Here is a 25,900-nt window from a genome sequence, read left to right on the forward strand (position 1 = left end):
TTGTAACGTATTATTGAATGAAAATAACCTTCAAGCAAATAAAAAATATATATAATCCATATTAATCTTAAAGTTAGCCTTCAATGGAAAGTTGTGCCCATTTGATGTTGAATTCATCTATGTCCATGTCTCAGTACATATTTGCCTCAAGAGAATGGATCTAATTTGTCAGGTTACAAATAACCTATCACCCTTAAATACTTGACCTGAATGTAGAAACAAGAGAAAATCTGTAGATGCTGGAAATCCAAGCAACACACACAAAATGCTGAATGAAGGATAGGGTCCTGCTGAAGGGTCTTGGCCCGAAACGTCAACTGCACTCTTTTCCATAGACACTGCCTGGCCTGCTGAGTTCCTCCAGCATTTTGTGTGCGTTGACCTGAATGTAGATTATGCAATGTTATAGTTCTCAACATAAGCTGAGAAGTAACCAACAAAGATACATTTCAGCCTACCTACTTTATTTCATTAATCACTTCATACAACAAACAAGAAGTCTCACCACTAATCTTTTCTAATTGTGGAGTAACATATACATTACATCAAATACATTAACATCTAGTTTCAAGAAAATAATATTAACAGCTACAAAAGTAGCCACAAGTAGCAAAGATAAAAAGAATCAAAATTACTTTAAGTGTCATTACCCACTCAATGTAGCATCTAAATTCTGCTTATTTTCTCTGAATGTGAAAACAGATTACCTATCCCATTAAGATAAAAAAAAGAAATGAGCTATCAAAAGGGCTCTGAGGGACTAAACAAATTTGCCAAGGTTAATGTCATGAAATGCGATCCAATAGCTGGGCACTTTACTAACTCCTAAACAGCCACAATGCTTGCAGTGAATTGAAGTTATGTAATTATTTTGCCTAGCCTTATAAATTATTTGCATTAAGTGTGGATAAAGCACCTAAATTTGTTCTCTGCTCCATCGTATTCTGACACTGATTTGTGTTCACTCTTGCGAAATGAAATCCTACATCATAAAACTGATGGCACCCACAAAAAATGTGCTAGCATGCGGCATACAGAGCTGTTCCTTCATTCTTTTAACGACACCCATAGTAAAAAGGTACACATAACGATTAACTTTACTGTCAAATGAAGCAGCTAATAACTTTTATAACATGAGAGCAGTGAAATGTTTTCACAGAAAACATCTCACACTGGCTTGGCACCCGCTAGACAATTGCAAGAACACGTGCTGTTGAATGAAATGTACCAGTATTTGGATAGTAAATGGTTGGCAAAGTTGGAATTGGCTTTGTCTGCTTATATTTGTTCTGTCATTTGCGAGTAAACATAGGATATTCAGTGATAGTAAAGTGGTTTGGCACATCTATGAATATCTAGTTCTCTGCAATAAACATATTTTCTTTATATTAGCAATTACGTTATTTAAGATTATTGGTGAGATATTTTTAAATTATGTTTATCCTTTAGAATGTCACATACACCCCCTAAGAAACAAAAACTGTTCAAATGATGGGAGAAGCAGCAGAGATTTTCAAGACTGGTAGAGTGAAAGATCTGGCATGATTGAAAAAGTTGATAAAGTATTATGCATCTAATGTTCTGAAACAGTGGTGTGCAGTACTTCCTCCATAAAGCACCATTGTGAAACTGTTCATTGATGACTTTGCGATAGAAGTTAGCAAGAATAAAAAGAAGACATTTCTCGAGAAATCAGCAACAAAAGAATGCAGTCATATATTTTGATGTCTTTATTTCAGGTAGTTCCAACTTAGTTGCTGCTAGTTTTGAGGTTTCAATGATTATTACTCAACATGGAAACTAATCAGTGATGGGGAATATGTTAAAGAATCGTGGCTAAAGTCATGACGGTTTTGCAGAAAATAAAAAAATATTCAGCGCATTCAGTATTTACACTGAGCAGAAACATATTAAATAATAGAATATTAATGATGGGAACAAACATAGCAGAACAACTACCAAAAGATATTAGTTCATGTAAATCTCTTTCCGTTTGTCTTGATGAGATCACTGATGTTACATCATCAGCTAGGCTAGCCATTATTGCTCGATTTCATAGGAATGATGAAATATTCGAAGAACTGGTTAACTTGATAACGTTACCTGAAAACACAATAGAAATACATAAGGCAGTAATAAAAGAATTGCCTGATCGACAAGTTAACCTTTCAAAAACTGTTGGCCCATCGAGTGTATTTGGTAAAGAGACAGGTTTTGTCAATCTATTTGCAAAATATGCTTGACATCCACTGATAGGCTTTCATTGCATAGTACACGAGGAGGCTTTGTGTGGAAAAAGCTGGCCTTAAGGAACGTGAAAAAGTGATGAAAATTATAGTCAAGATAATTATTTATATTTCTAAGCATGCCTTGGAAAATAAAGACAATTTCAGAATTTACTTAGCGAGGTGAATTCAGCGTACAAAGGTCTAATTATGGACAACAATGTTCATTGGCTTAGTAGATATTCTATCTTTAAATAATATGTTCAGTTTGGATGAAATTTGTTTTTGATGAATGAAAATTGTTCTTGTCAAGAATTATATGGCATTGTATGGCATTTGTAGCTTGAAATCTTTTCAGATTTCACCTCCTATTTAAATGACTCAAACATCAAGTTGCAGGGACCTGGCAAAACACTTGATGTTATGTTTCATAATATAAAACCTTTTGAAATCAAACTGGAGATAACTAAATATGATGCCAAAAATGGCCCTTTTAAATATTTCCCCAAGTCTAAAAAAAGCGACAAGTATTTAAATACTAGAGTAGATAGACATTCAGTGCCTTACAATGCAACTTTTGAGCATTACTGGTTCAACTACTGAACAAATTTTAAGATTCACTAAGTTCAGATTATTTGAAGAAATTTATAAAGTATGCAGACAGTGCAACATTAAACGAACTGAATTTGGAAATGATGCAGTGGATTTTGGATAATTTTGAAAGGCAATTGATTGATTTACAAAGCAACTCAGTTTGGAGGTGATCTTTTACAGATAAGAACTGAACTAGAAAATATTGAGATATTGGTTAGTGACTGGATCAAAGCATAAACATATGGATAACGAGATTCTGAAATTCTTAACTGAAACTTTTAACTGAAAAAATGTTGCATTGGCAGTATTAACAGTATTTTCATCGACATATTCACATGAATTTTTGTTTTCAGTAATGAACGTGGTCAGTGTGATTATAGGAGTAGGCTAACTGATGAAACCTGTGCTACATGCATAACTCCCAAAATACAAGGCAGATATAAAACATTTGTCATCACTAGTGGAGCAACAAAGTGTGCCTTAGTATCCTTCCCTTGATCTTTAACTGAATATACACCAAAACTTATAATCTCCATTATCTTTATTTATCTCAAGCAGACTCTGTTATACTTTTACTAATAGTGATGCAATGAATACATGTAAATAAGCAACAGGGCTCATCCAGTTTTCCTTAAAAAGATCCATAATTATTGTTATTAATTCATTAATCAATGATAATTTACAGATTTTTAGAAGATTATCGCCAACTTGGCACATGCCACCCCTTCCTACAGAATTACATATATTCAACCTTTATTTCTTCCTGTACAATCACTGTGACTGATTTGCAATGCATCTTGATAGACAAAGAGAAATAGAGTATTGCATGAATATTTCTTTCTTAGTTAATACTCTGTGTGTATCCTCTCTGTTAATTAGTGGCTGCTGACTTACAGTGTTTCTTGGAGTGCAATTACAACACAAGGGACAAAAATAAATTAGTTCCAAAGAACTAGGTGTCTAAAATTACTGTTCCCAAAAGGTAGAAAACCTAGTCAAAAAAAAGACACAGATGATTAATTTTCTTTTGTTTACAATGCTCTGTTCTGCTGCTTACAATCTTTGTATTGGTATTTGAATACTTTCTTCACACATCTAATCTGCTATTTTAGTTTTTAATTTACTTGGACTAAAAGATTCAACACAATAGGATGTTGATGTTAAATTTAGAAATATTTTATATAAAATATGTATCACGAAGTAGTTTCATCACAAGGAATATTACTATTCCCTCAGCACATTTTTTACCTGGTTTAAAGTACATTTGAGAATACACAATTATTCACTGAACAAGATTAGCCATTACTCTCAGCTGGTGTAATGGGGCATCTGAAGAACTCTGGTATTTAACAGAGCATTTACAGTGTAGGATTACTGGGTATTAATTAGCTGATGGCCTACAAAACAGTTAAAGAAAATGAATAAATTTACATCCATTTTTCCGAATCTTGATGCATTAATGTAAATCTAAATAACTTAATATGGTCACATCGAGAGTTCAGACATGCCAATGATTCTCAACTTGATTCTATCCCCCATGGTTCAGTCCCTTCCCACCTGCATCTGCAACACGTCTCACGTTCTCAATCTCCTCACATTCAATTCCCTTATCCTGACCATCTCATTTTCACCATGGATGTCAATCTTTATACACTTTTATTTCCCATCAAGAATGCCTTAGGGAATGTTTAGCACAAATAGAGGAAGTATTAACTAATTGTAAAATCTGCCCCCAATCATCCACAGAAATGGTAAGCCCCAATTCCTGTTCCCAATCTACCCTAATCTTATCAAATGGAGCTTTCCTAAGTTTCATAATAATATTATAAATCATAGCCGATGCACCTTTCTGACATGGATTAAGGTTAATTATCGAATCTAAAATATATATAGGAGGAAGCATTGGAAAGGAAGAAAGTATAGTACTTAGGAAATTTCTAACTTGTAAATATCTAAAAAAATGTATTCTTGATAAGTTATATTTATTAGATAGTTGTTCAAAAGACATAAGGGAACCATCTAAAAATAAATCCAAAAACCGTAAAATACCCTTAGTCTTCCAAGTTTGAAAAGCGCGATCCGTAAAAGAGGGAGGAAAAAATATGTTACCTAAAATAGGAATCGCTAACCCGAATTGATTAAGATCAAAAAATTTTCTGAATTGAAACCAAATACGCAAAGCATATTTAACGATCGGGTTAGAGACCTGCTTAAGGCGTTTCGAATCAAAAGGAAGAGATGAACCTAAAATAGAACCAAGTGTATAACCCTGAACAGATTGTAATTCCAATGCTACCCATTTAGGAATAGATAGTATATCCCGGTCAAGTAACCAAAATTTCATATGTCGAATATTAATAGCCCAATAATAAAATCTAAAGTTAGGTAATGCTAAACCTCCATCTCTCTTAGCTTTCTGTAAATGTATTTTACCCAGTCTCGGATTCTTATTCTGCCAAATAAATGAAGAAATTTTAGAGTCGACTTTATCAAAAAAAGATTTAGGAACGAAAATTGGTAATGCCTGAAACACATATAAAAATTTTGGCAAAAAAAACATCTTAACTGCATTAATACGACCAATCAAAGTTAAATATAAGGGAAACCATTTAGATGAAAGTTGAGTAATATGGTCTATTAATGGTAAAAAGTTAGTCTTAAATAAATCTTTATGTTTACAAGTAATTTTAATCCCAAGATATGAAAGGTAATTATTAATCAATTTAAATGGAAATTTATAATATAAGGGAAGATGTTTATTAATCGGAAAAAGTTCACTCTTACTAAGATTTAATTTATAACCTGAGAAAAGACCAAATTGTGCTAATAACTCTAAAACAACAGGAATAGATCTCTCAGGATTAGAAATATATAAAAGTAAATCATCAGCATAGAGTGATAATTTATGGGACTTTAATCCCCGAGTTATCCCAGTAATATTTGAAGATTCTCGAATAGCAATTGCAAGAGGTTCTAATGCAATATCAAATAATAGGGGACTAAGAGGACAGCCTTGTCGAGTACCACGAAAGAGAGGAAAAAAAGGTGAGTTTAAAGAGTTAGTACGAACCGAGGCTACAGGGGAGTGATATAACAGTTTAATCCAGGATATAAATTTCAAGCTAAAATTAAACATTTCAAGCACCTTAAATAAATAAGGCCATTCTACTCTATCAAAAGCTTTCTCGGCATCTAAAGAAATAACACACTCAGGAACATTTTGTGAGGGAGTATAAACGATATTTAACAATGTACGAATATTATAAAAAGAGTAACGACCTTTAATAAAACCCGTTTGGTCTTCCGAAATAATAGAAGGAAGTACTTTTTCTAGTCTATTTGCTAATAACTTAGAAAAAACTTTAGAATCAACATTTAATAAAGATATTGGTCTATAAGATGCACATTGAGCAGGGTCTTTATCCTTCTTTAGTATTAAAGAAATTGATGCTCTATTAAAAGATTCCGGAAGTTTACCAAGTTTCAAAGAAGCCTCAAAAACCTTATAGAGCCAAGGAATCAATAAAGAAGCAAAACATTTATAAAATTCAACGGTAAACCCATCAGGGCCAGGAGCTTTCCCCAGATTCATAGAAAAAATAACATTCTTAATCTCATCCATTGTAATGGAAGTATCTAATAAAGAAGACATATCCTGTGAAATCTGAGGAAAGTCTAACTTATCTAAAAAATCATTCATATATTTAGAATCTCGAGGAGACTCTGATTGATATAAAGAAGAATAAAAATCACAAAAGGTTTGATTAATCCCCACGTGATCCAATATCAATCGATCATTTTGGTTATAAATCTGATTGATTTGAGATTTAACATAATTAGATTTCAATTGATTAGCCAGCAGCTTGCCAATTTTATCACTGTGAACATAAAAATCACTTCTTGTTTTCTTTAATTGGTTTACAATCGAGGACGAGAGTAGTAAACTGTGTTCCATTTGAAGTTCAGTTCTTTGTTTGTATAGCTCCTCAGAAGGAGCCATAACATATTTCTTATCAATTTCTTTAATCTTGTCCACAATTGCCATCTCCTCCTGCTTCTGTTTCTTCCTCAAAGCAACGGAATACGAAATAATCTGACCCCGAATATAGGCTTTAAAAGTGTCCCAAAGAGTGTTAACCGAAATATCTTCTGTATGGTTAATTGTAAAAAAAAGCTCAATCTGTTCATTCATAAAATTAACAAAGTCCGAGTCCTGAAGCAACAGCGAATTAAAACGCCATTGTCTATTGTTTGGTATATTGGCCATAATTTTAATAGAAAGCTTAAGTGGAGCATGATCCAAAATGGTTATAGAATCATAATCACATTTAATCACTGAAGGAATGAGACGAGAATCAATAAAAAAATAATCAATTCTTGAATAGGAATGATGAACATGTGAAAAAAAGGAAAAATCTTTTTCCTGAGGATGCAGAAAACGCCAAATGTCCGTCGACCCAGAATCAGAAAGGAAAAAATTAATCAAATTTGCAGATTTATTAGGTAAAGTCCGTAAAGGAGCCGAACGGTCCAAAGCTGGAGATAAACAGGTATTAAGATCTCCGCCCCAAATCAATGAAAACTCGTTCAAATTCGGAAACTGATCAAACAATGATTTATAAAATTCCGGACAATCCATATTAGGAGCATAAACATTAACCAAAACTACTTTTTTATTAAATAGTAAACCACTAACCAATAAAAATCTACCATTCGGATCAGAGATAATATCCTGTTGTATAAAAGTAACTGAGGAATCTATAAAAACCTACCGATTCTCATTGCTATCTTGTCTGTACCTCTTCCCGTCCCTGTTTCCTGTAAAAGTGCTATTCACTTTTCTCAGTTCCTTCATCTCCAGTGTATCTGTTCCCTGTGTGAGGCTTTCCTTTCCAGGATATCATTGGCTGCATCACAGTTTAGTATGGAAACACCCATTGCCCTTGAATGGAAAATCCTACAAAAAGTAGTAGATACAGACCAATCTATCATGGGTAAACCCTCCCCACTATTGAGCACCTCCATACGAAATGCTGTCGAAGGAAAACAGCATCTATTATCAGGACCCCCCCCCCCCCCCACCACCCAGGACACGCCTCTCTTCTTGCTGTTGCCATCAGGAAGAAGGTACAATAGCTTCAGGCTTCACACTACCAGGTTCAGGAACAGTTACTACCCCTCAACCATCAGGTTCTTGAACATAAAGGGGGTAACTTCACTCAACTTCATTTGTCCCATCATTGAAATGTTTCCACAACCAATGGACTCACTTTCAAGGACTCTTCATCTCATGTTCTCGATATTTACAGCTTACTTATTGTTATTATTTTTTCTTTTGCATATGCATAGTTTGTTGTCTTCTGCACTCTGTTTGTATGCCCTAGTTGGACAATTTTTCATTGATTCTGTTATCGTTATTATTCTATAGATTAATTGAATAGGCCCACAAGAAAATAATGTCAGGGTTATATATGATGACATACATGTACTTTGATAATAAAATTGACTTTGAACTTTAAATATCAGAGCTATCTTCCTCCTTCAAAGATCGGGGTTTCCTTTCCTCCACCATTGATGGTGCTACATCTCACCTACATCTCCTCCATTCCCAGATATGCTCCAACTTCCCACTGTCTTAACAGTGATAAGAGTTCCTCTTGTCCTTACTAAGCACCTGTGAGCTTCTGCATTTTCTGCAACTTCTGCCATCTTCAAAGGGATCCTACCACCAAACTCACACCTCCACTCTCCACAGGGATCACTCCCTCCATGATTCCCTTGTCCATTCGTCCCTCTTCATTAATCTCCCTCCTGACACTTATCCCTTCAAGCTGCCAAAGCACAACACCTGCCCATTCACCTCCAAGCACAACAAATTAGAACACTACGACAGTACTATAAAACTGTATATTAGCTCCTAATGGTTATGACGGAGGAATTCATCTAGGGTACACTGCCAGGTTCTTTTGATTGACTGTAAATTAATACAATCAGCGCAGATGCTTAGTGTACATAATGGACTGCTTCACACAATGCTTTGGAAAACTGCATCTTCTAAATCATTATTTTCATTGCAACATTAAGGATGATTGTTGATATCTTCAAATTCTTTGTGATTCCTAACTTGTTGAAGTAGTGAAGTCATTTTATTTTCAGTCCTGGCCATTTCCGGCATCACTAAGCCTCAATGTTTGAAACAAAACAATTCTGAATTGTCTTACCGCATTTCTTGCCAAATATCAATGACAAAAATCACTGCTCGTTCTAAGCACAAGTAGAGTCTAGCAGTCATCCAAGTGCACATGACTGACACTGGTTAGAAACGGTTTGGCAACAGTCTCCTGTCCCAATTAAGCAGCATAGAATCCAAAATAAATGAAGGGAATCCTGGCTATTTTCTTGATTAGTTCTTGTTCTTTCAGAGTTGTCCCAAATAAGTGGCTGTCCTGATTAACTGATGGTCCAATTAAAATGTATCCACTGTATTTCCAGAAAGTGTGATGTAATCCCTACTTTATACAGAGAACATCAAGCTCAGTCAGAAAAATAGGAGAGTGCTTCAATCAATCTTTTTACCAAATAAAGCAAATAATCAGCCAGGACTCCTCAGGCTGGATTATTTTTTAATGACTTTTTCTAGAAGTCTGCAGATCAACCAGATGCAAGATAAAACATAATACAGGTGTCCCCCACTTTTCAAGCGTTTGCTTTACGAAACCTCACTGTTACGAAAAACCTACATTAGTTCCCTGTTTTCGCTAACAGGTGTTTTCACTGTTACGCAAAAAGGCAGCGCGCGAAAAAAATCAGCACACGATAAAAGGCAGCGCACGTCCTAAGCAGCTGCTCTCCCCCGGATTCGAAATGGCATTCTCGCCGGCATTGCTTAAACACGTGCCTGTGAGCAGCCGTTAGCAAGATGAGTTCTAAGGTTATCGGAAAAGCCTAAAAGAGCTCCTAAGAGTGTTGCACTTAGCATAAAGTTAAACATAATTAAGCGTTTTGATCGTGGTGAATGAAGTAAGGACAAAGTGAGTTTGGCTTGTGGAAGTTGATGAAGATGTTGTTGAAGAGGTTTTGGCATCTCATGACCAAGAACTGATAGGTGAAGAGCTGATGCAATTGGAAGAGGAAAGGTAAGAAGGCATTATTTGAAAAATAGCACACTGAAAAATACAATATTTAAACAAGAAATAACAACTCAGCAGAAAGTTAGGGCCGATATCAAGCTGCTTGAAAAGGTGCCTCAGTTGACAAGTTCTCAATGCCATTCAAGGATGACAAGGATGAAAAGGAAGGGGATCTTCGATGTTGAGAGATGTGGTGAATACAGTCAAGAAGAAAAGGACATGCAAGATTTTGGAAGCTAAAATCAAATGGGGCCCTTGAGGATTATAAACAAATTGAAAGATAAATCAAGATGGGAATTAGGATAGCCAGGAAGGGCAATGAAAAGTCCTTGGCAAATAGGGGGAAGAGGGAAAGGGAAAAGGGGGTAGGGGGAAAGGGGGGGAAGAGGGGGGAAGAGGAAGAGGGGAAGGGGAAAGAGGGAAGAGGGGAAGGGGAAGAGGTGGGAAGACCCACACTCAACATTTTAGGAACAGCTTCTTCCTCACTGCCATCAGACTTTTGATTGGTTTATGAACCCATGAAAGCTGCCTTGCAATGCTTATTTCACACTACTTATTTATATTGTATTTATAATAATTTTTAATGTATTGCACTGTACTGTTGCCATAAAACAACACATTTTATGACATATGAGTGATAATAAAATTGATTCTGATTTTGATCCTTGGGGATAGGATTTATGAGCAGTTGGAAAACCATAGCCTAATTAGGGATGTCCAGCATGGGTTTGTGCAGAGCAAGTTATGGCGTGCTAATTTGACTAAGTTTTATAAACACATCAGATGTCATGGTGGGATATGAGTCCATCTCCAGATTAGCAGGCCAAACCTTTGGATAAAAGGTGACTTCATAAACATTTCATTACCACTAAAACACAGGTTATGAGTGTGATAGAATATACTCTACTTAGTTTGATGAGTGCCTATGCAATAGCATTCAACAACATGGTTACCATCCAGGCCAGAACACACTTTTATCTTATAAGCTTCAGCTTTCATCTATCGGCTTTAAAAATGATTTCCCCCCACCCCACCCACACTGCCATGGCTACAGCGTGCAGATCTATCAGAGACTTACTTCCAACCAACGAGGACAAGGCAGCAGATGCACCAACCTCCAACAGAGTTCTGTTTAACTGACATACAACTTCAATTTGTCTGCATAAAAATGTTCCTCCTTCACTCAGTCAAAATCCTGGAACTCCCTACCTAACATTAATGGGGAAGCAGTGTACCTGCACAGAAACCAGGTAAAATACTTCCCCATTAATAAAGAATGTTGCTTTCACCTTTTCAAGAATAACAAGGAACGACTATTAAATGCAAGTTGGGCCAGTTAGATCCAGATTACCTATATCGAGATATCAATGTTAGGAAAAATACTGAAGCATTTCGGACAATAACAGCTCTGCACAATCACACAAACAGAAATAATTGTACACACGCCTAAATGCAATGAGCTCCAGTATATACAGTAGGTCAGACATATTTATTAGTTTTATTCTTCTACTAATACTATGTAAGTAACATTTTGTCATTAACTCATGAAGTCATAGAGCACAAAAATAGGCTTTCTGGCCCACTATGCCAATGCCACAGCACGTGCCTCGGCTGCCTGTAGCACTTCTCCAAACTGTGTTGACACAAATGACACATTTGTGTCATTCACTCAAAAACGTCTATAGATGTACCATGGAGAACATTCTGATAGGCTGCATCACTGTCTGGTATGGGGGAGGAGTGGGGGGCATGGTAGTCGCTACTGCACAGGACTGAGAAAAGCTACAGAAAGTTGTAAAATTAGGCGAAGTCCACACTACGCTGGATAATTTTGAAAACAAAGCTTTTTCTCTTTGTTTTGACCCTCTGTCCACACTAAAACAGCGTTTTCATCGCCCGAAAACGGAGATTTTCAGAAACAGTCTCCAGAGTGAATAAATCTGAAAATGCCTAATATCCATTGCAGTGTGTACGGGGTAACTGGAGCTTTTTAAAACCGCTGTCATGACGTGTCGCAACAGATGGCGACAGCGTGGCATTTCATTGTTTTCTTCTTATTATTATTATTACTTCATTGTTGCCAAACAATTGATACTAGACCGTACAATCATCACAGCGATATTTGATTCTGCGCTTCGCAGAACCTAACAATTTCAGAACAGACGGCAACGAGACTGAAGCCAGAAGAGTTAGAAATGAACTCACCAAATACTTTGACCCATAGCTTACTGAATAAATAAGTATACTCACCTTGCCCTGTTTTCTGTCCTTGCTTGTATGAAGGTAAGGACAGAAAACACCCTCCGCCACCTCCAGTTTAAATTCCATGCGGAATATTTTGGAGGATCAAGAACCAAGAACCAAGGTGGTTTACCTATTTATGCAAGTATTTCTCTGACAATAGATGTGTAACAGCCTAATGTAACATTGTATGAAAATACAAGATAACACTGATGCAGACATGTTTTATACATTTAACAAGGTGTTTTATTAATGCAACAGAGTTGGTCAGTTTTTCAATGTTCGTCATCAGCGGATCATACTGTCCGTGAACTCCCTGTCGGTTGCCTCTATACGCTGCAGTATTTTTTTTTAGTTTTAAGTCCTCCTGCGTGAGAGCCAAGAGCAATTCCTTTTAAGGTTTTCTACTCTGTAACTGGACAAACACGCACCAAGTATACCGTTTCCTCTTCGCTTGTTTTCTGTGTGGCATGCGCATGCTCAGTAGGAGGAGATTCGCTCAAATATCCATCTCATGTACAGAGAGATATTTTGAAAAAACACTTAGTGTGGACGCCTGTCGTTTTTACTCGAAACCGGCGTTTTCAAAATTATCCGGCATCATGTGGACGTAGCCTTAATCAGCTCCATCTTGGGTACTAGCCTCTGTCTTCAAGGACCGGTGCCTTACAAAGGCAGTGTCCATTATTAAGAACCCCATCACCTATGACATGCCCTCTTCTCATTGATATTGCCAGGAGGAAGGTACCTGTGGTATAAATCTAATACTGCACATCAGCCAGGTAACACAATCCCTACTGCAGACAACCTCAATAGGCGGACCGCGGGCCAGGTCTGGACCACGAGAACCAAATGTCTGGACTGCGCCGACCCATTGGCACTTACGTGAACGTACCTGTCATAACACATAAATAAAGCGTGCGCTGCTTTAATTTATTTTAACCTCATCCCGCACCGTACACTTGACCTACGCCCCCGTAGAGCACACGACCTACTGCGCACTCTCTATGGTCCTCGACTAGACAGCGGCACGCACGTACGAGGCGACTGAAGCTTTCCGGTCAAAGCTGAACCTTTTGGAAAGAGACATTCACGGGATAAAGTTGCACTTTCCACGTCTACGGGAGCATTGCAAGAAGAACAAGATGCGGGAGGATCCAATGATGAAGGATTTTGTGACCAGCCTGGCAGAGAACTTCAGGGAACGATTTGAAAGATCCCCTAAACTCTCAGGTGACATCCTCCTCTCCCTAAGACAGCTATTCTCCGTTTCGGCTGATGGCCAGTGGACTGCAGAGGCCAAAACGCTGCTGCCTTCCATAGATAAGGCAACTCTTCAGATGGAGGTCTTGGAAATGGGAACATCTGATTTGTTCAAAGCACAACACAAGGACATTGGGGTGAGTGACTTTTGGATCAATGTGGTTCCCCAAGCTCAATCCAAAAACACGAGAGCTATCGCAATGCTCCTACTCACACTGTTCCCCTCCACGTACAAATGTGAGTCATCGTTTTCTTCAATGAACTCTATCAAGAACCACGACGGAAACAGACTCTGCAATGCACATCTTGGCCAGCGCCTCAGGATTGCCACAACAGAATATAGGCCCAACATCAGAAGGATTGCCTCATCCCGTCGCTGTCACTTCTCTCACTGACTGGTGAGTGAATCAATTAATTTTTGTCCATTTGTCAATTTTACTGTGGTATAATGATATTACAACAACAATAATACAGGTTTCCCCCGTCATCCGAAGGTAGAGCGGCTTATGAAACGGTTCGTAAGCCGAAATGTCGTAAAGCGAAGAAGCAATTACCATTTATTTATATGGGAAAATTTTGTGAGCGTTCGCAGACTCAAAAATAACCTACCAAATCATGCCAAATAACACATAAAACCGAAAATAACAGTAACATATAGTAAAAGCAGGAATGATATGATTAATACACAGCCTATATTAGAGTAGAAATACTTTTCCACAATCATTGCCGGCACTGTTCGCCGAAGCGAAAATCTAACGCAAGCGCTCTCCAGTAACCTTTAAGCTATGAAGCTGCCAAATCATACCAAATAACACGTAAAAATACACAGCCAATATAAAGTAGAAATAATGTATGTACAGTGTAGTATCACTTACCGGAATCGGGAAGACAGCTTGCCGATGATGTGTTAGACTGAGTCGTCGCAGGTTGGGTGGTGCAGTGGCCCCCACCCTCCAGGCCGCCGACTGATACATTGCCGCGAGGCACGCAGGAGTCCAGCGGTAGCCAGGAGGCACACAGCACATATTTAAGAAAAAAGCCGAAATAAACATGCTAATTAATTAGGTGCCGCCCAACACGTAATTGTCGGCTCAGATCAGTGCCGATTGCATCACCTCTGATCTGGGCCGATATTTACATGTGGGGCGGCACCTAATTAATTAGAATGTCTATTTTGGCTTTTTTCTTAAAGATGTGCTGTATGTCTCCCGGTTACTGCTGCATTCTCCGCGAATCGGTACTGTATCTGTCCACGGCCTGGGTGTTGGGGTGGTGGGACACTGGGGTGTTATCTCGTCGTCTGTTTCTATTAGAGCAGGCGGCTCATCTTCTCCTATGACTGCCCGCCTCGATGTCGGAAGGTCGGTTCGTCGCCTGCTGTGGCTGATGTGGAAGGCTTGCTTGACTGCTGAGCCTCGCGCATTTTTCTATCATACAGTTCTTTGTAAGGACTGAACCCATTTTGCAAATATCCCCTAAACCAACGTCCCCTTTCAAAATTCAAGTCGTACTTTATCATTGCAGCGAAAATCTCACGCAGTGGCTTCACGTTCATTTCACTACTGCATTCGGTTGTTATCCTTTCCTCTTCCAATTGCATCAGCTCTTCATCTATCAGTTCTTGGTCATGGGATGCCAAAACCTCTTCAACATCATCTTCGTCAACTTCCACAAGTCAAACTCACTTTGTCCTTACTTCGTTCACCACGATCAAAACGCTTAATTATGTCTAGTTTTACGCTAAATGTAACACCCTTACAAGCTCTTTCAGGCTTTTCCAAGATATCAGAACTCATCTTGCAAAAGGCTGCTCAATGCAACGTGTTAAAGCAATGCCGTTCCGAATCCGGGGGAGAGCGGCTGTTCTGGGCGCGTGCGCTGATTTTTTTCGGAACACTGAAAACACCTTCTGAAAGCGAAAACAGGGTACTAATGTAGGTCTTTCGTAACAGTGAGGTTTCGTAAAGCGAACGTTCAAAAAGCGGGGGACACCTGTACTGATAATTTCACTTACAGTTACACTTCATACTTCAAATGTTACATAGTTTAATTAAAAAGAACAAATAGATTAAATAAGAGAACAGAAACAGTTGGAAAAGGCAGTACTAGTAAAACTCTTTGTGTGGAAGTGAAGTGGTGAAGACTACCATGTTTACTGTTTGTGTGTGTGTGTGTGTGTGTGTGTGTGTATTTTAAGTCCCAGATGAGTTCTCAATGTGACAGCTGACAGTTGTGATAGGTAGAGTCATCATGGTTCATTTTGGACTTATTTTGTTTCAAGGGTGCATTTTTTTTCTTGCGTGACCCACAACACAGGCTTTGAGAATCCCAGGCCTAAATTATAATTATAATAATAATAATTACTATTATTACTATTTCTTCTTTTTCTTCTTCTTCTTCTCCTCTCCTTCTCTTTCTTCTTTTTCTTCTATTCATTAGTCTCATGAGACCACAGATTTGCGCCTTGGAAGGTTTCCAGGGTACAGCCCTGGGCAAGGTTGTATGGAAGACCAGCAGTTGCCCATGCTGCAAGTCTCCCCTCTCCACGCCACCAATGTTGTCCAAGGGAAGGGCATCAGGACCCATACAGCTTGGCACCAGTGCCATCGCAGAGCAATGTGTGGTTAAGTGCCTTGCTCAAGGGCACACACACACTGCTTCAGCCAAGGCTCGAACTAGCGACCTTCAAATCACTAGACGAACGCCTTAACCACTTGGCCACATGCCAACACTACTACTACTACTAATAATAAATAATAATAATAATAATAATAATAATGGTAATAGCAGCAACAACATCTGCCCATAAAACAAATTACTGGCGCGATGAAAAAAAACCTGGACGTTTTGGCCCTTGGCTTGGCATGCTTGACACAATTTGGTCCTTGTGGAATACTAATTGGGGAACCCTGCCCTACTGTAATATATGGAGGAGGTAGTATCATACTATGGAGATGCTTTTCAGCAGCAGGGACTGAAAATCTGGTCAGGATTGACCAGAAAGGGGAAAATAAATGCTGCTAAATACAGAGAGATCCTGGATTAAAAAAAAACACTAGCCTCGGCCAAAAAATTTAAACTGGTGAGGAAATTCATCTTTCAGCAGGACAATAACCGAAAGCACACTGCCAGAGCAACCATGAAATGGCTCCAAATAAAGAAAATTGATGTCTTTGAGTGACCCTGTCAGAATTCTGACCTTAATCCGATCAAACATTTCCAGCGGGACCTCAAGACTGCTGTCCACTGCTGCACAAGAACTAACCTGGCACAGCTTGAACAATTTTGAAAGGAGGAATGGGCAAATCGTGCTCCATCATACAGTGCAAAGCTAATAGACTTATCCAAAACGACTACTGTGTGTAATGGCTGCGAGAGGTGGCTCACCTAAGTACTGAGCAAAGGGGAATAAATACTTTTGAACTGCTCTCATTTCAGTTGTTGTATTATTAGTTTTTCTGCTGAATTTTGGGCTCTAATGTGAAAAAAAGAACGTAATACACAAGCAAAAATTATCAGTTCACCTGATCAAAATCTCTGGTTGAAATACTTATTTATGTGAACAAAGTCACTGTAATTATATTTTTTTCAACATTAGCAATGTGTTCTTACAGTGCAGATGTGGGCAAATAAATGCATTTTATTTATCTGAAAGATAATTTGAAATAGCCCATAGCACATCACTTTAGCTGTGCGATATACAGTAGTTCTAGGTAAGGCAGTGGTTACAGTCATTATTACACAGCATAGAAATAGGCCTGTTGGTCCAGCTCATCTGACCAAGTTGTCTATCTGATCTAAGCCGTTCCAATGTCTAAATAGCTTTTAAATGATGTACCCACTATCTTCTGTATGAAAATCTTTCCCCTCAGGTCCCCTTTAAATTCTTCTCTTTTCACTCTCCTTTTTAAGAGTACAATCTAAATATGATAATGTGGGAACCATCCCTTCATGATGAGACATTTAACTGCTCATCAGATTCACTGTAAACATGACAATTGTGTATAAGTGATATTTATGACAAACAAGTCTCCTATTTTTATTCCTCATTAATAAATCCTTCCCTTTTATAGTTGCCAATGGGAGGTGGGGGGAGAATGCTAACACAATTACATCTGAGCCCAAGGATTTTGAATTCAGAAGCTCCCCTGAGGTATCTTCTAATTAGCCACAATTTTCTTGCATATTTTACCTGCTTTCTCACAATTCCACTCAAGGTATGGTGTGCCAAGCTGGAACTGCAAGTTTTCTCCAGATGCTCTAGTTTCCTTTCACATGGTTTGGTGAGTGAACTGGCCACTGCAAGATGCTCTTAGTGTAGGTGAGGGATAGAATTTGGATGTGAATATAGTCAGAATAAATAAAGTGGGAATAAGGTTGGATTATTGTTAATATGAATGGGTGGTGGGTGATTGGTGGTCAGCACAGACTCAGTGGGTTGAAAGGTCTGTTTCCATACTATATCTCTCTATGACTACAATGAGCACAACTTGATGACAGCAGATGAACCAGTATCTGCACGAGAAGATAATGGTTATAATGCCCTCACTTCCAGATTTCTCACTGATATCCAATTTTACTGCACTAAGCATGAGACTCTTTGTCAGAACTGGGATAGACAGATAACAATGTAGCATTCAGTAGCAGAGAAGAATGGGGTTGGGATAGGTAGAGCAAAGGGAATATCTCCAATAGGATAGTATCAAATGACTTTTAGTAGAACCCATCACACTTCTTTGTCTTTGTTACATATGGTTAGTTGAAAGCTCGGTCGCATATCCAGCAAACCAGACAATCCTAATAAAAAAGGGGAAAACAGAGCCAAACTGATGACACACAAAAATGGCTAGTTCTGATACTGACAGAGAGAAAGAATGAGTTTTTTACAGTTGGAGAATTTCATATTTGATCCTGCCGGTTGCAAAATGCCCAGACAAAAGATGAGGTGTTATCCTTAAGCATAAGTTACACCTCACTGTACTCGCACAGTGAGAAAGGTCACAGCGGTAGTGCAATGGGAACTAAAACAGCAGGAAACTCAGGATCACTCATGTACTGAATGCTGGTGCTGTGCAAAGCAATTAAGCTATCTGTATTCGGCTTATCCAACATATACAACACCACATTATGAACAACGAATGCCATACGCTAGACAGGATGAAACACAGCTGAACTGCTCTTCACCCAAAAATACTACTTGGATCCCTGGATGATGGCAAGAAGAGAAGAGGTGAAAGAACATGAGGTGTATCTCCTGTAGTTGCATACTTTCAGTATAACATTTCAATTTCATACTTATTTTTCTAAGCAATCACATCAAAAATTGCAGAGCGAACTGGAATTAAACATACAGATTTTGATACTAAATGATTAGGTTGGCAGGTTCACAGTTAACACAATCTACAAGTGAACAAAATAGCTGTCACCTTTCACAATAAACAAAAATTAATTGATGAATTTTAAGGAAACATATAATTTCCTTTAGTTATTGAATGATCTAGCTAATTAAATACATTGTTAAGATAATGTAGTTCAATTAAATGGTTCACTGAACACACACAAAGCATAGGCAGGTGAAGATTTTTGGAGTTATATCATTTTTCATCAGATATTCAAATTTACATTCTCTACTGAATTCCAGCCCTCACAATTATACATAATCCTAGTAAATAATTCAGATTATTGTGAGCAGAATGTAGTACTGGCTTTGGAAGCTGTTGGTTATATGAATCAAGAAGTCCAAGATCAGTTCAACAGTACACATACAGTACAAATGAAACAATGTTCCTCAGGAGCAAGGTGCACAACACAGTACATATAACACACACACAACATAAAAGTAATCTTACCACAAATAAATTAACAAATAATAAGGTGCATTTACTACAGAAGATGCGAAGTAAATAGTATAACGCTACTGGTGCTTTGTACATGATGAGACCTAGGTGGCAGCAGGGAGTCAGTAGGATTATGGCCTTGAGAAAGAAGTTGTTTCCCATCCTAAGTTTTTATCCTAATGCTACGGTGTCTCCTGCCTGATGATTGGGCGAGGGGGGGGGCAGAAATTGTTGGATAGGTGGGAGGGATCATACACATTGCTAAGGGCCCCGAGTATGCAGTATCTGGATAAATATCTCTGATAGGTGGAAGAGAGACTCCAACGATCCACTCAGCAGTTCTTGCGATCCTTCCTTTTGGACTGTGGTCAGATACCTTGCAATTCCTGTACCAGACAGGTGCAGCTGATCAGGATACTCTTGAAGATGGTTCCGTAAATACTGGTTAGAATAGGGGGTGGGGCCTTGCTCACCTCAATCTCCTCAGAAAGTGGAGACACTGCTATGCTTTCTTGACCAAAGAGGTGGTATTGAGGATCCTGGTGAGATTGTGCATTACATGCACTCCCAGAAACTTGGTGTTCCTAATTCTCTTTAAAGAATTATGTAGTTTTCGTTGCCTTGCTACGAATACAATGTGATGGTGCTGGAGAAAATGCAGATGATAGCCATCAGAACGCTGCCTGGAATCGAGGACTGTAGTAATAAGGAGAGATTGGGTAGGCTTATTCTCGTTGGAACATGGGAGACCAAGTAGTAACCTTATGGAGATTTATAAAATTAAGACACACGCTCAGATTTTCTTTATCAGGCTAAGGCAGTCTAAAACTAGAGGGCACAGACTTAAGCAGAGAGGTGAGAAATTTACAGATCATGGAAAGGATGCACGGCACTAAACTAAGCATGGTGGTCTTTCAATTTGATGGATGACCAATGTCTTGAGTGAGTCACCACTCCCTAATTGATTCCTTTATGCAATCAGAAACACAGTAGTGTTTGAGTGAATACTGTGCTGTTGACTGGACGAGTGGAATTCTATGGACATTCTGTTTGACACCATTCAGAACAACTTAATCAACATTCTATCCAACATTTTTATGGAGTTAATATATATATATATATCTCATTTCCAAAATGCAGTGCAACAAGTCTCCACATAGTTATTCCACTGTGTCCTTCCACAGAGCAGCAAGAGGACATATGCAAACTTCCTTCCAAATCACACAATATTCTGAGTTTGAAATAAAACTTTTTTTTCTTGTAAAGAGTTATGTCCCAGGATTGTTTATCAACAATGCAATAATAGTGAGTACCTTAACCACATAAGCTGCAGTGGTCCAGAGTGATAATTTGCCACCTTCTCAAGATCATTTAGATTTGGGCAATAAGAAATGGCTATGCCAATTATTTGATTTCTATATTCTTTGCAAGTTGAAGATGAGAGAATAACATGCAGCCTGAATTTCTGAATTCCAAAAGTGATTCGAAATGTGTAGATTACAATTGTAACTACCACTAACGATGATGTACAACAGTATTTGATCCTGTTATGCCTTGTCTTTTGTATATCTCTACTTCCAGGTCAACACTACTTAAATTGGAGGACAGTTGTACTCCCTAAACAGATTCAGCTATGCTTACCTTGAATATTATTGTATCATCACTGAAACGTCTTGCTCTGCTTTAAAGAGAGCTCACCAGTTTATAACAAAAGCTTCAAAAAAAAACTATTTATATAGGAGGTTCCTAAAGACTGCTGAGTCTTGATTTGTCACATGTACTTTAAATGCAATAAGTGTTACTTACATTCTGGGAAACCCACATGTAACAAAGCAAGTAGGTAGTGTAGCAATAGTGGTGTAATGCGTAATGGAAATAAGATGTATTTAAATGCTATGTATTTCCAAATGCCTGTTTACTTCTGGTTGCTTCAATAAGGGGCATGAAATATAATGCTTTGGAAGTTTGAACATCAAAGTATTGGTGGTATCGAAGTACTGATAGTATACTTGTAAAATTAACAATGTTACCATAGTCATGGGGGATTTCAATATGCAGGCAGGTTTGGGAAATCAGGCTAGTATTGGATCCCAAGAGAGGGAAATTGTAGAATGCCAACAAGATGGCTTTCTAGAGCAGCTTGTGGTTGTGCCCACTAGATGAGAGGCAATTCTGGATAGGCTGTTGTGTAATGAATCAGATTTAATTATGGAGCTGAAGGTAAAAGAATACTTTGGAGGCAGTGATCATAATATGATAGAATTCAACCTGGAGTACGAGATGGTGAAGTTAAAGACAGATGTATCAGTACTACAGTGGAGTAAAGGGATTTACAGAGGCATGAGAGAAGTTGATTGGCAGGGGATACTAAGAGGGATGATAGCAAAACAGCAATGACTGGAGTTTCTGGGAGCAATTTGGAAGTCGCAGAATATGATACATCCCAAAGATGAAGTGGCATTCTAAAGAGAGGATGAGGCAACCATGGCTGACAAGGGAAGTCAAGACAGCATAAAAGCAAGAGAGGGCATATAATATAGAAAACATTAGTAGGAAGTTAGAAGATTAGGAAGCTTTTAAAAGAGGATACCAAATGTTTCTCTTCAGATATATAAAAAGAGAGGCCAGAATAGATATTAGACCACTGGAAAATGACTCAGGATAGGTAATAATAGAGGAATGGCAAACTACACTAGACTACAGACCTACACAGGACTGCATAAAGTGCACAAAACAGTGCAGGGCAGTACAATAAATAATAAACAAGACAACAGGCACATCAGGGCGTGCATTCTGCAGTTTGTTAATAGCCCCATACAGTTCATACAGCGCCTCTTTAGCATTAGCGCTGGGGGGAATGTATAAGGACAGTGGTGAATTCCCGTAGTAAATAAAATGGTCTGCATCTAACAGTCACAAACTGTACTAGTGATCAGCAGTAACTAGAGACCAGCACAGAGCTCTTGCACCATTCTGTGTTGATGTATAAACACAAGCCACCACCGCAAGCCTTACCGCAGAGCTGCATCTCTGTAGGCCCGAAACAAGACTAGCCGTCTAGCTGAATGGCTGCATCTAGAACTCTGTCGCTAAGCCACGTTTCTGTGAAAATGAAAGCGCAGCATACTCTGAACTCCCACCAAGTAGTCCGCTGGAGTCGGATGTAGTCCAATTTATTGTCCAGGGAGTGGAAATTGGAGAGCAGAATGGACAGGAGAGCCGGCTGGTTAGGGTTTGGTTTTAGCCTAGCACGGATCCCTGTCAGCTTGCTGTGCTTCCGCTTCCTCGCACACCGCTTACGACGTCTTCACACCCAGCCACTGGCATCAGGTGACACCAAGGACAGTAGGCCTGGTCTGCAAAGAAAGCCGAGGTCGCGTAGCTTCTCCAGCAGATCCTCATGAAGGTTTGTTGTTGGGCAATTCCAATTTCCCACCAGCTTTTGGGGTGCTAAGCACCTAACTGAAGGCTATAAACAGCAGCCTGGCACATGGAACCGTATTTTCCAGGTGGGACAGGACAGAATGGAGGGCAGAGGCTATGGCATTGTCAGTGGATCAACATGAGAGATTAGGGAACTGGAAAGGGTCCAACGTAGCCGAGAGAAAGGCTTTAATGCATTCCATGACGAGCTGTTCGAAGCATTTCATAAGGGTTGATGTCAATGTCACAGAACTATAGTCATTTAGGCAGGTTACTGTCACCTTCTTCAGCACTGGAATAATGGTTGCCACCTTGAAAACCGAGGGGACAATAGACTATTCCAGAGAAATGTTGAGTATATCCATCAGCACTTCAATTAGCTGGGCTACACAGTCCTTCAGAACCCAACCTGGTGTGGTATTGGGCTCCACAGCCTTGCATGAGTTGACCCTGGCGAGGGCCTCCCTCACCTCAGTTTCACCCAAACAGAGAGTCTGCTCTGCTGGGGGAACGGTACTTTCCTCGTCAGCACTTTGTTCTGTACATCAAACTGGGCATAAAAGCATTCAGCCTGTTGGGGAGTGAGGATTTCTGGTCACCAATGCATAGGGTAGACTTGTACTCTGTAATCCTTTGAATTCCTCGCTACATGCACCTGTGTCTCTGATATCGCAGAAGAGGTTGTATATTCTCTGAGATAGCTCCCATTTCACCTTTCTGATAGAGTGGAAAAACACAGTTCTTGCTTTCCTAAGAGCTGTCGTGCCCCCCGATCTCAATACCGCAGCTATGCGCGCACCTCTGCAGTAAGCCATCGGCTTTTGATTTGCCTTCACATGGATGTGTTTCATGTGGGTAACATCATCAGCACACTTCTCTACGTAGCTGGTCATAGAATCCACATACTCCTTGACATCTACATGGTTACCACAGGTAACAGCCTCCCTGAACGTTCTCCCGTTTCTAATTTCAAAGGAGTCCTGCAGTGCTGAGATTGCCCCTGAAGCCAGGTCTTCACCACCTTTACAGCTGACTCAGCCTGTTAATCAGTGATTTGTACGCTGGAATTAATATAACAGATAAGTGATCTGAGAGCCCAATGTGGGGTTGGGGAACTGTTTACATGTACTTGGTATGTTAGTATAAACCTGGTCTAGTGTATTTACACGTCTGTAGCAAAACAGATGGCTGATTTTGGGCCTCTTGTCGAAGAAAAGAAGTACTAGCACTGGAGAGGGTACAGAGAAGGTTCTCGACTGATCCCGGGAATGAAAAGGGCGATGTATAAAGAGCGTACTTACTGCAGTTTAAAAGAATTGGGGGGGGGGGGGGAGAATCTCATTAAAACCTATCGAATATTAAAAGGCAAAGCTAGAGTGAATGTAGAAACATAGAAAACATCCAGAACAATACAGGCCCTTCAGCCCACAAAGTTCTGCCGAACATGTCCCTACCTTAGAAATTACCAGGGTTACCCATTGCCCTCTATTTTTCTAAGCTCTGTGTACCTATCCAAAAGTCTCTTAAAAGACCCTATTGTATCCACCTCCACCACCGTTGCCAGCAGCCCATTCCAAGCACTCACCACTCTCTGCGTAAAAAACTTACACCTGACATCTCCTCTGTACCTATTCCCAAGCACCTTAAACCTGTGCTCTCTTGTGGCAGCCATTTCAGCTCTGAGAAAAAGCCTCTGACTATCTACACGATCAATGCCTCTCATCATCTTATACACCTCTACCAGGTCACCTCTCATCCTCCGTCGCTCCAAGGAGAAAAGGCCAAGTTCACTCAACCTGTTTTCATAAGGCATGCTCCCCAATCCAGGCAACATCCTTGTGAATCTCCTCTGCACCCTTTCTATGGTTTCCACATCCTTCCTGCAGTGAGGCAACCAGAACTGAGCACAGTACTCCAAGTGGGGTCTGACCAAGGTCCTATATAGCTGCAACATTATCTCTCGGCACCTAAATTCAATTCCACAATTGATGAAGGCCAATACACCATATGCCTTCTTAACCACAGAGTTAACCTGTGCAGTTGCTTTGAGATCCTATGGACTCGGACCCCAAGATCCCTCTGATCCTCCACACTGCCAAGAGTCTTACCATTAATACTATATTCTGCCATCATATTTGACCTACCAAAATGAACCACTTGACACTTATCTGGGTTGAACTCCATCTGCCACTATCGATGTCCCGCTGTAACCTCTGACAGCCCTCCACATGATCCACAACACCTCCAACTTCTGTGTCATCAGCAAACTTACTAACCCATCCCTCCACTTTCTCATCCAGGTCATTTATAAAAATCACAAAGAGTAAGGGTCCCAGAACAGATCCCTGAGGCACACCACTGGTCACCGACCTCCATGCAGAATATGACCCGTCTACAACCCCTCTTTGCCTTCTGTGGGCAAGCCAGTTCTGGATCCACAAAGCAATGTCCCCTTGGATCCCATGCCTCCTTACTTTCTCAATAAGCCTTGCATGGGGTACATTATCAAATGCCTTGCTGAAATCCATATACACTACATATACTGCTCTTCCTTCATCAATGTGTTTTGTCAAGCCCTCAAAAAATTCAATCAGGCTCGTAAGGCACAACCTGCCCTTGACAAAGCCATGTTGACTAACCCTAATCATATTAACCCTCTCCAAATGTTCATAAATCCTGACTCTCAGGATCTTCTCCATCAATTTACCAACCACTGAAGTAAAACTCACTGGTCTATAATTTCCTGGGCTATCTCTACTCTATTTCTTGAATAAGGGAACAAAATCCTCAACCCTCCAATCCTCCAGAACCTCTCCCGTCCCCATTGATGATGCAAAGATCATTGCCAGAGGCTCAGCAATCTCCTCTTTCGCCTCCCACAGTAGCCTGGGGTACATCTCATCCAGTCCTGGTGACTTATCCAACTTGATGCTTTCCAAAAGCTCCAGCACATCCTCTTTCTTAATATCTACATGCTCAAGCTTTTCAGTCCACTGCAAGTCATCACTATAATCACCAAGATCCTTTTCCATAGTGAATACTGAAGTATTCATTAAGTACCTCTGCCATTTCCTCCGGTTCCAAACACACTTTCCCACTGTCACACTTGATAAGGTCCTATCCTTTCAGGTCTTATCCTCTTGCTCTTCACGTACTTGTATAATGCCTTTGGGTTTTCCTTAATCCT

At 39.4% G+C, this 25,900-nt stretch overlaps 1 protein-coding gene across 7 annotated transcripts in view; it reads right to left on the minus strand.

Annotated features, from left to right (window-relative positions):
• phf14 (PHD finger protein 14) overlaps positions 1–25,900 on the minus strand; it is a 279,390-nt gene that overhangs the window by 73,322 nt on the left and 180,168 nt on the right. Inside the window, exon 17 of one of the 7 annotated variants that reach the window (XM_063043794.1) lies at positions 1,658–2,103. The exons of the other annotated variants lie outside the window; for them this stretch is intronic. Coding sequence (XP_062899864.1) covers positions 2,100–2,103 — 4 coding nt within the window. The 3' untranslated portion in view covers positions 1,658–2,099. Of the gene's footprint in view, positions 1–1,657; positions 2,104–25,900 lie in introns of those variants that run through there. 7 annotated transcript variants of the gene reach the window in all.

This window comes from Mobula hypostoma, chromosome 3, assembly GCF_963921235.1.
Source record: "Mobula hypostoma chromosome 3, sMobHyp1.1, whole genome shotgun sequence".
Classification (NCBI taxonomy): domain Eukaryota; kingdom Metazoa; phylum Chordata; class Chondrichthyes; order Myliobatiformes; family Myliobatidae; genus Mobula; species Mobula hypostoma.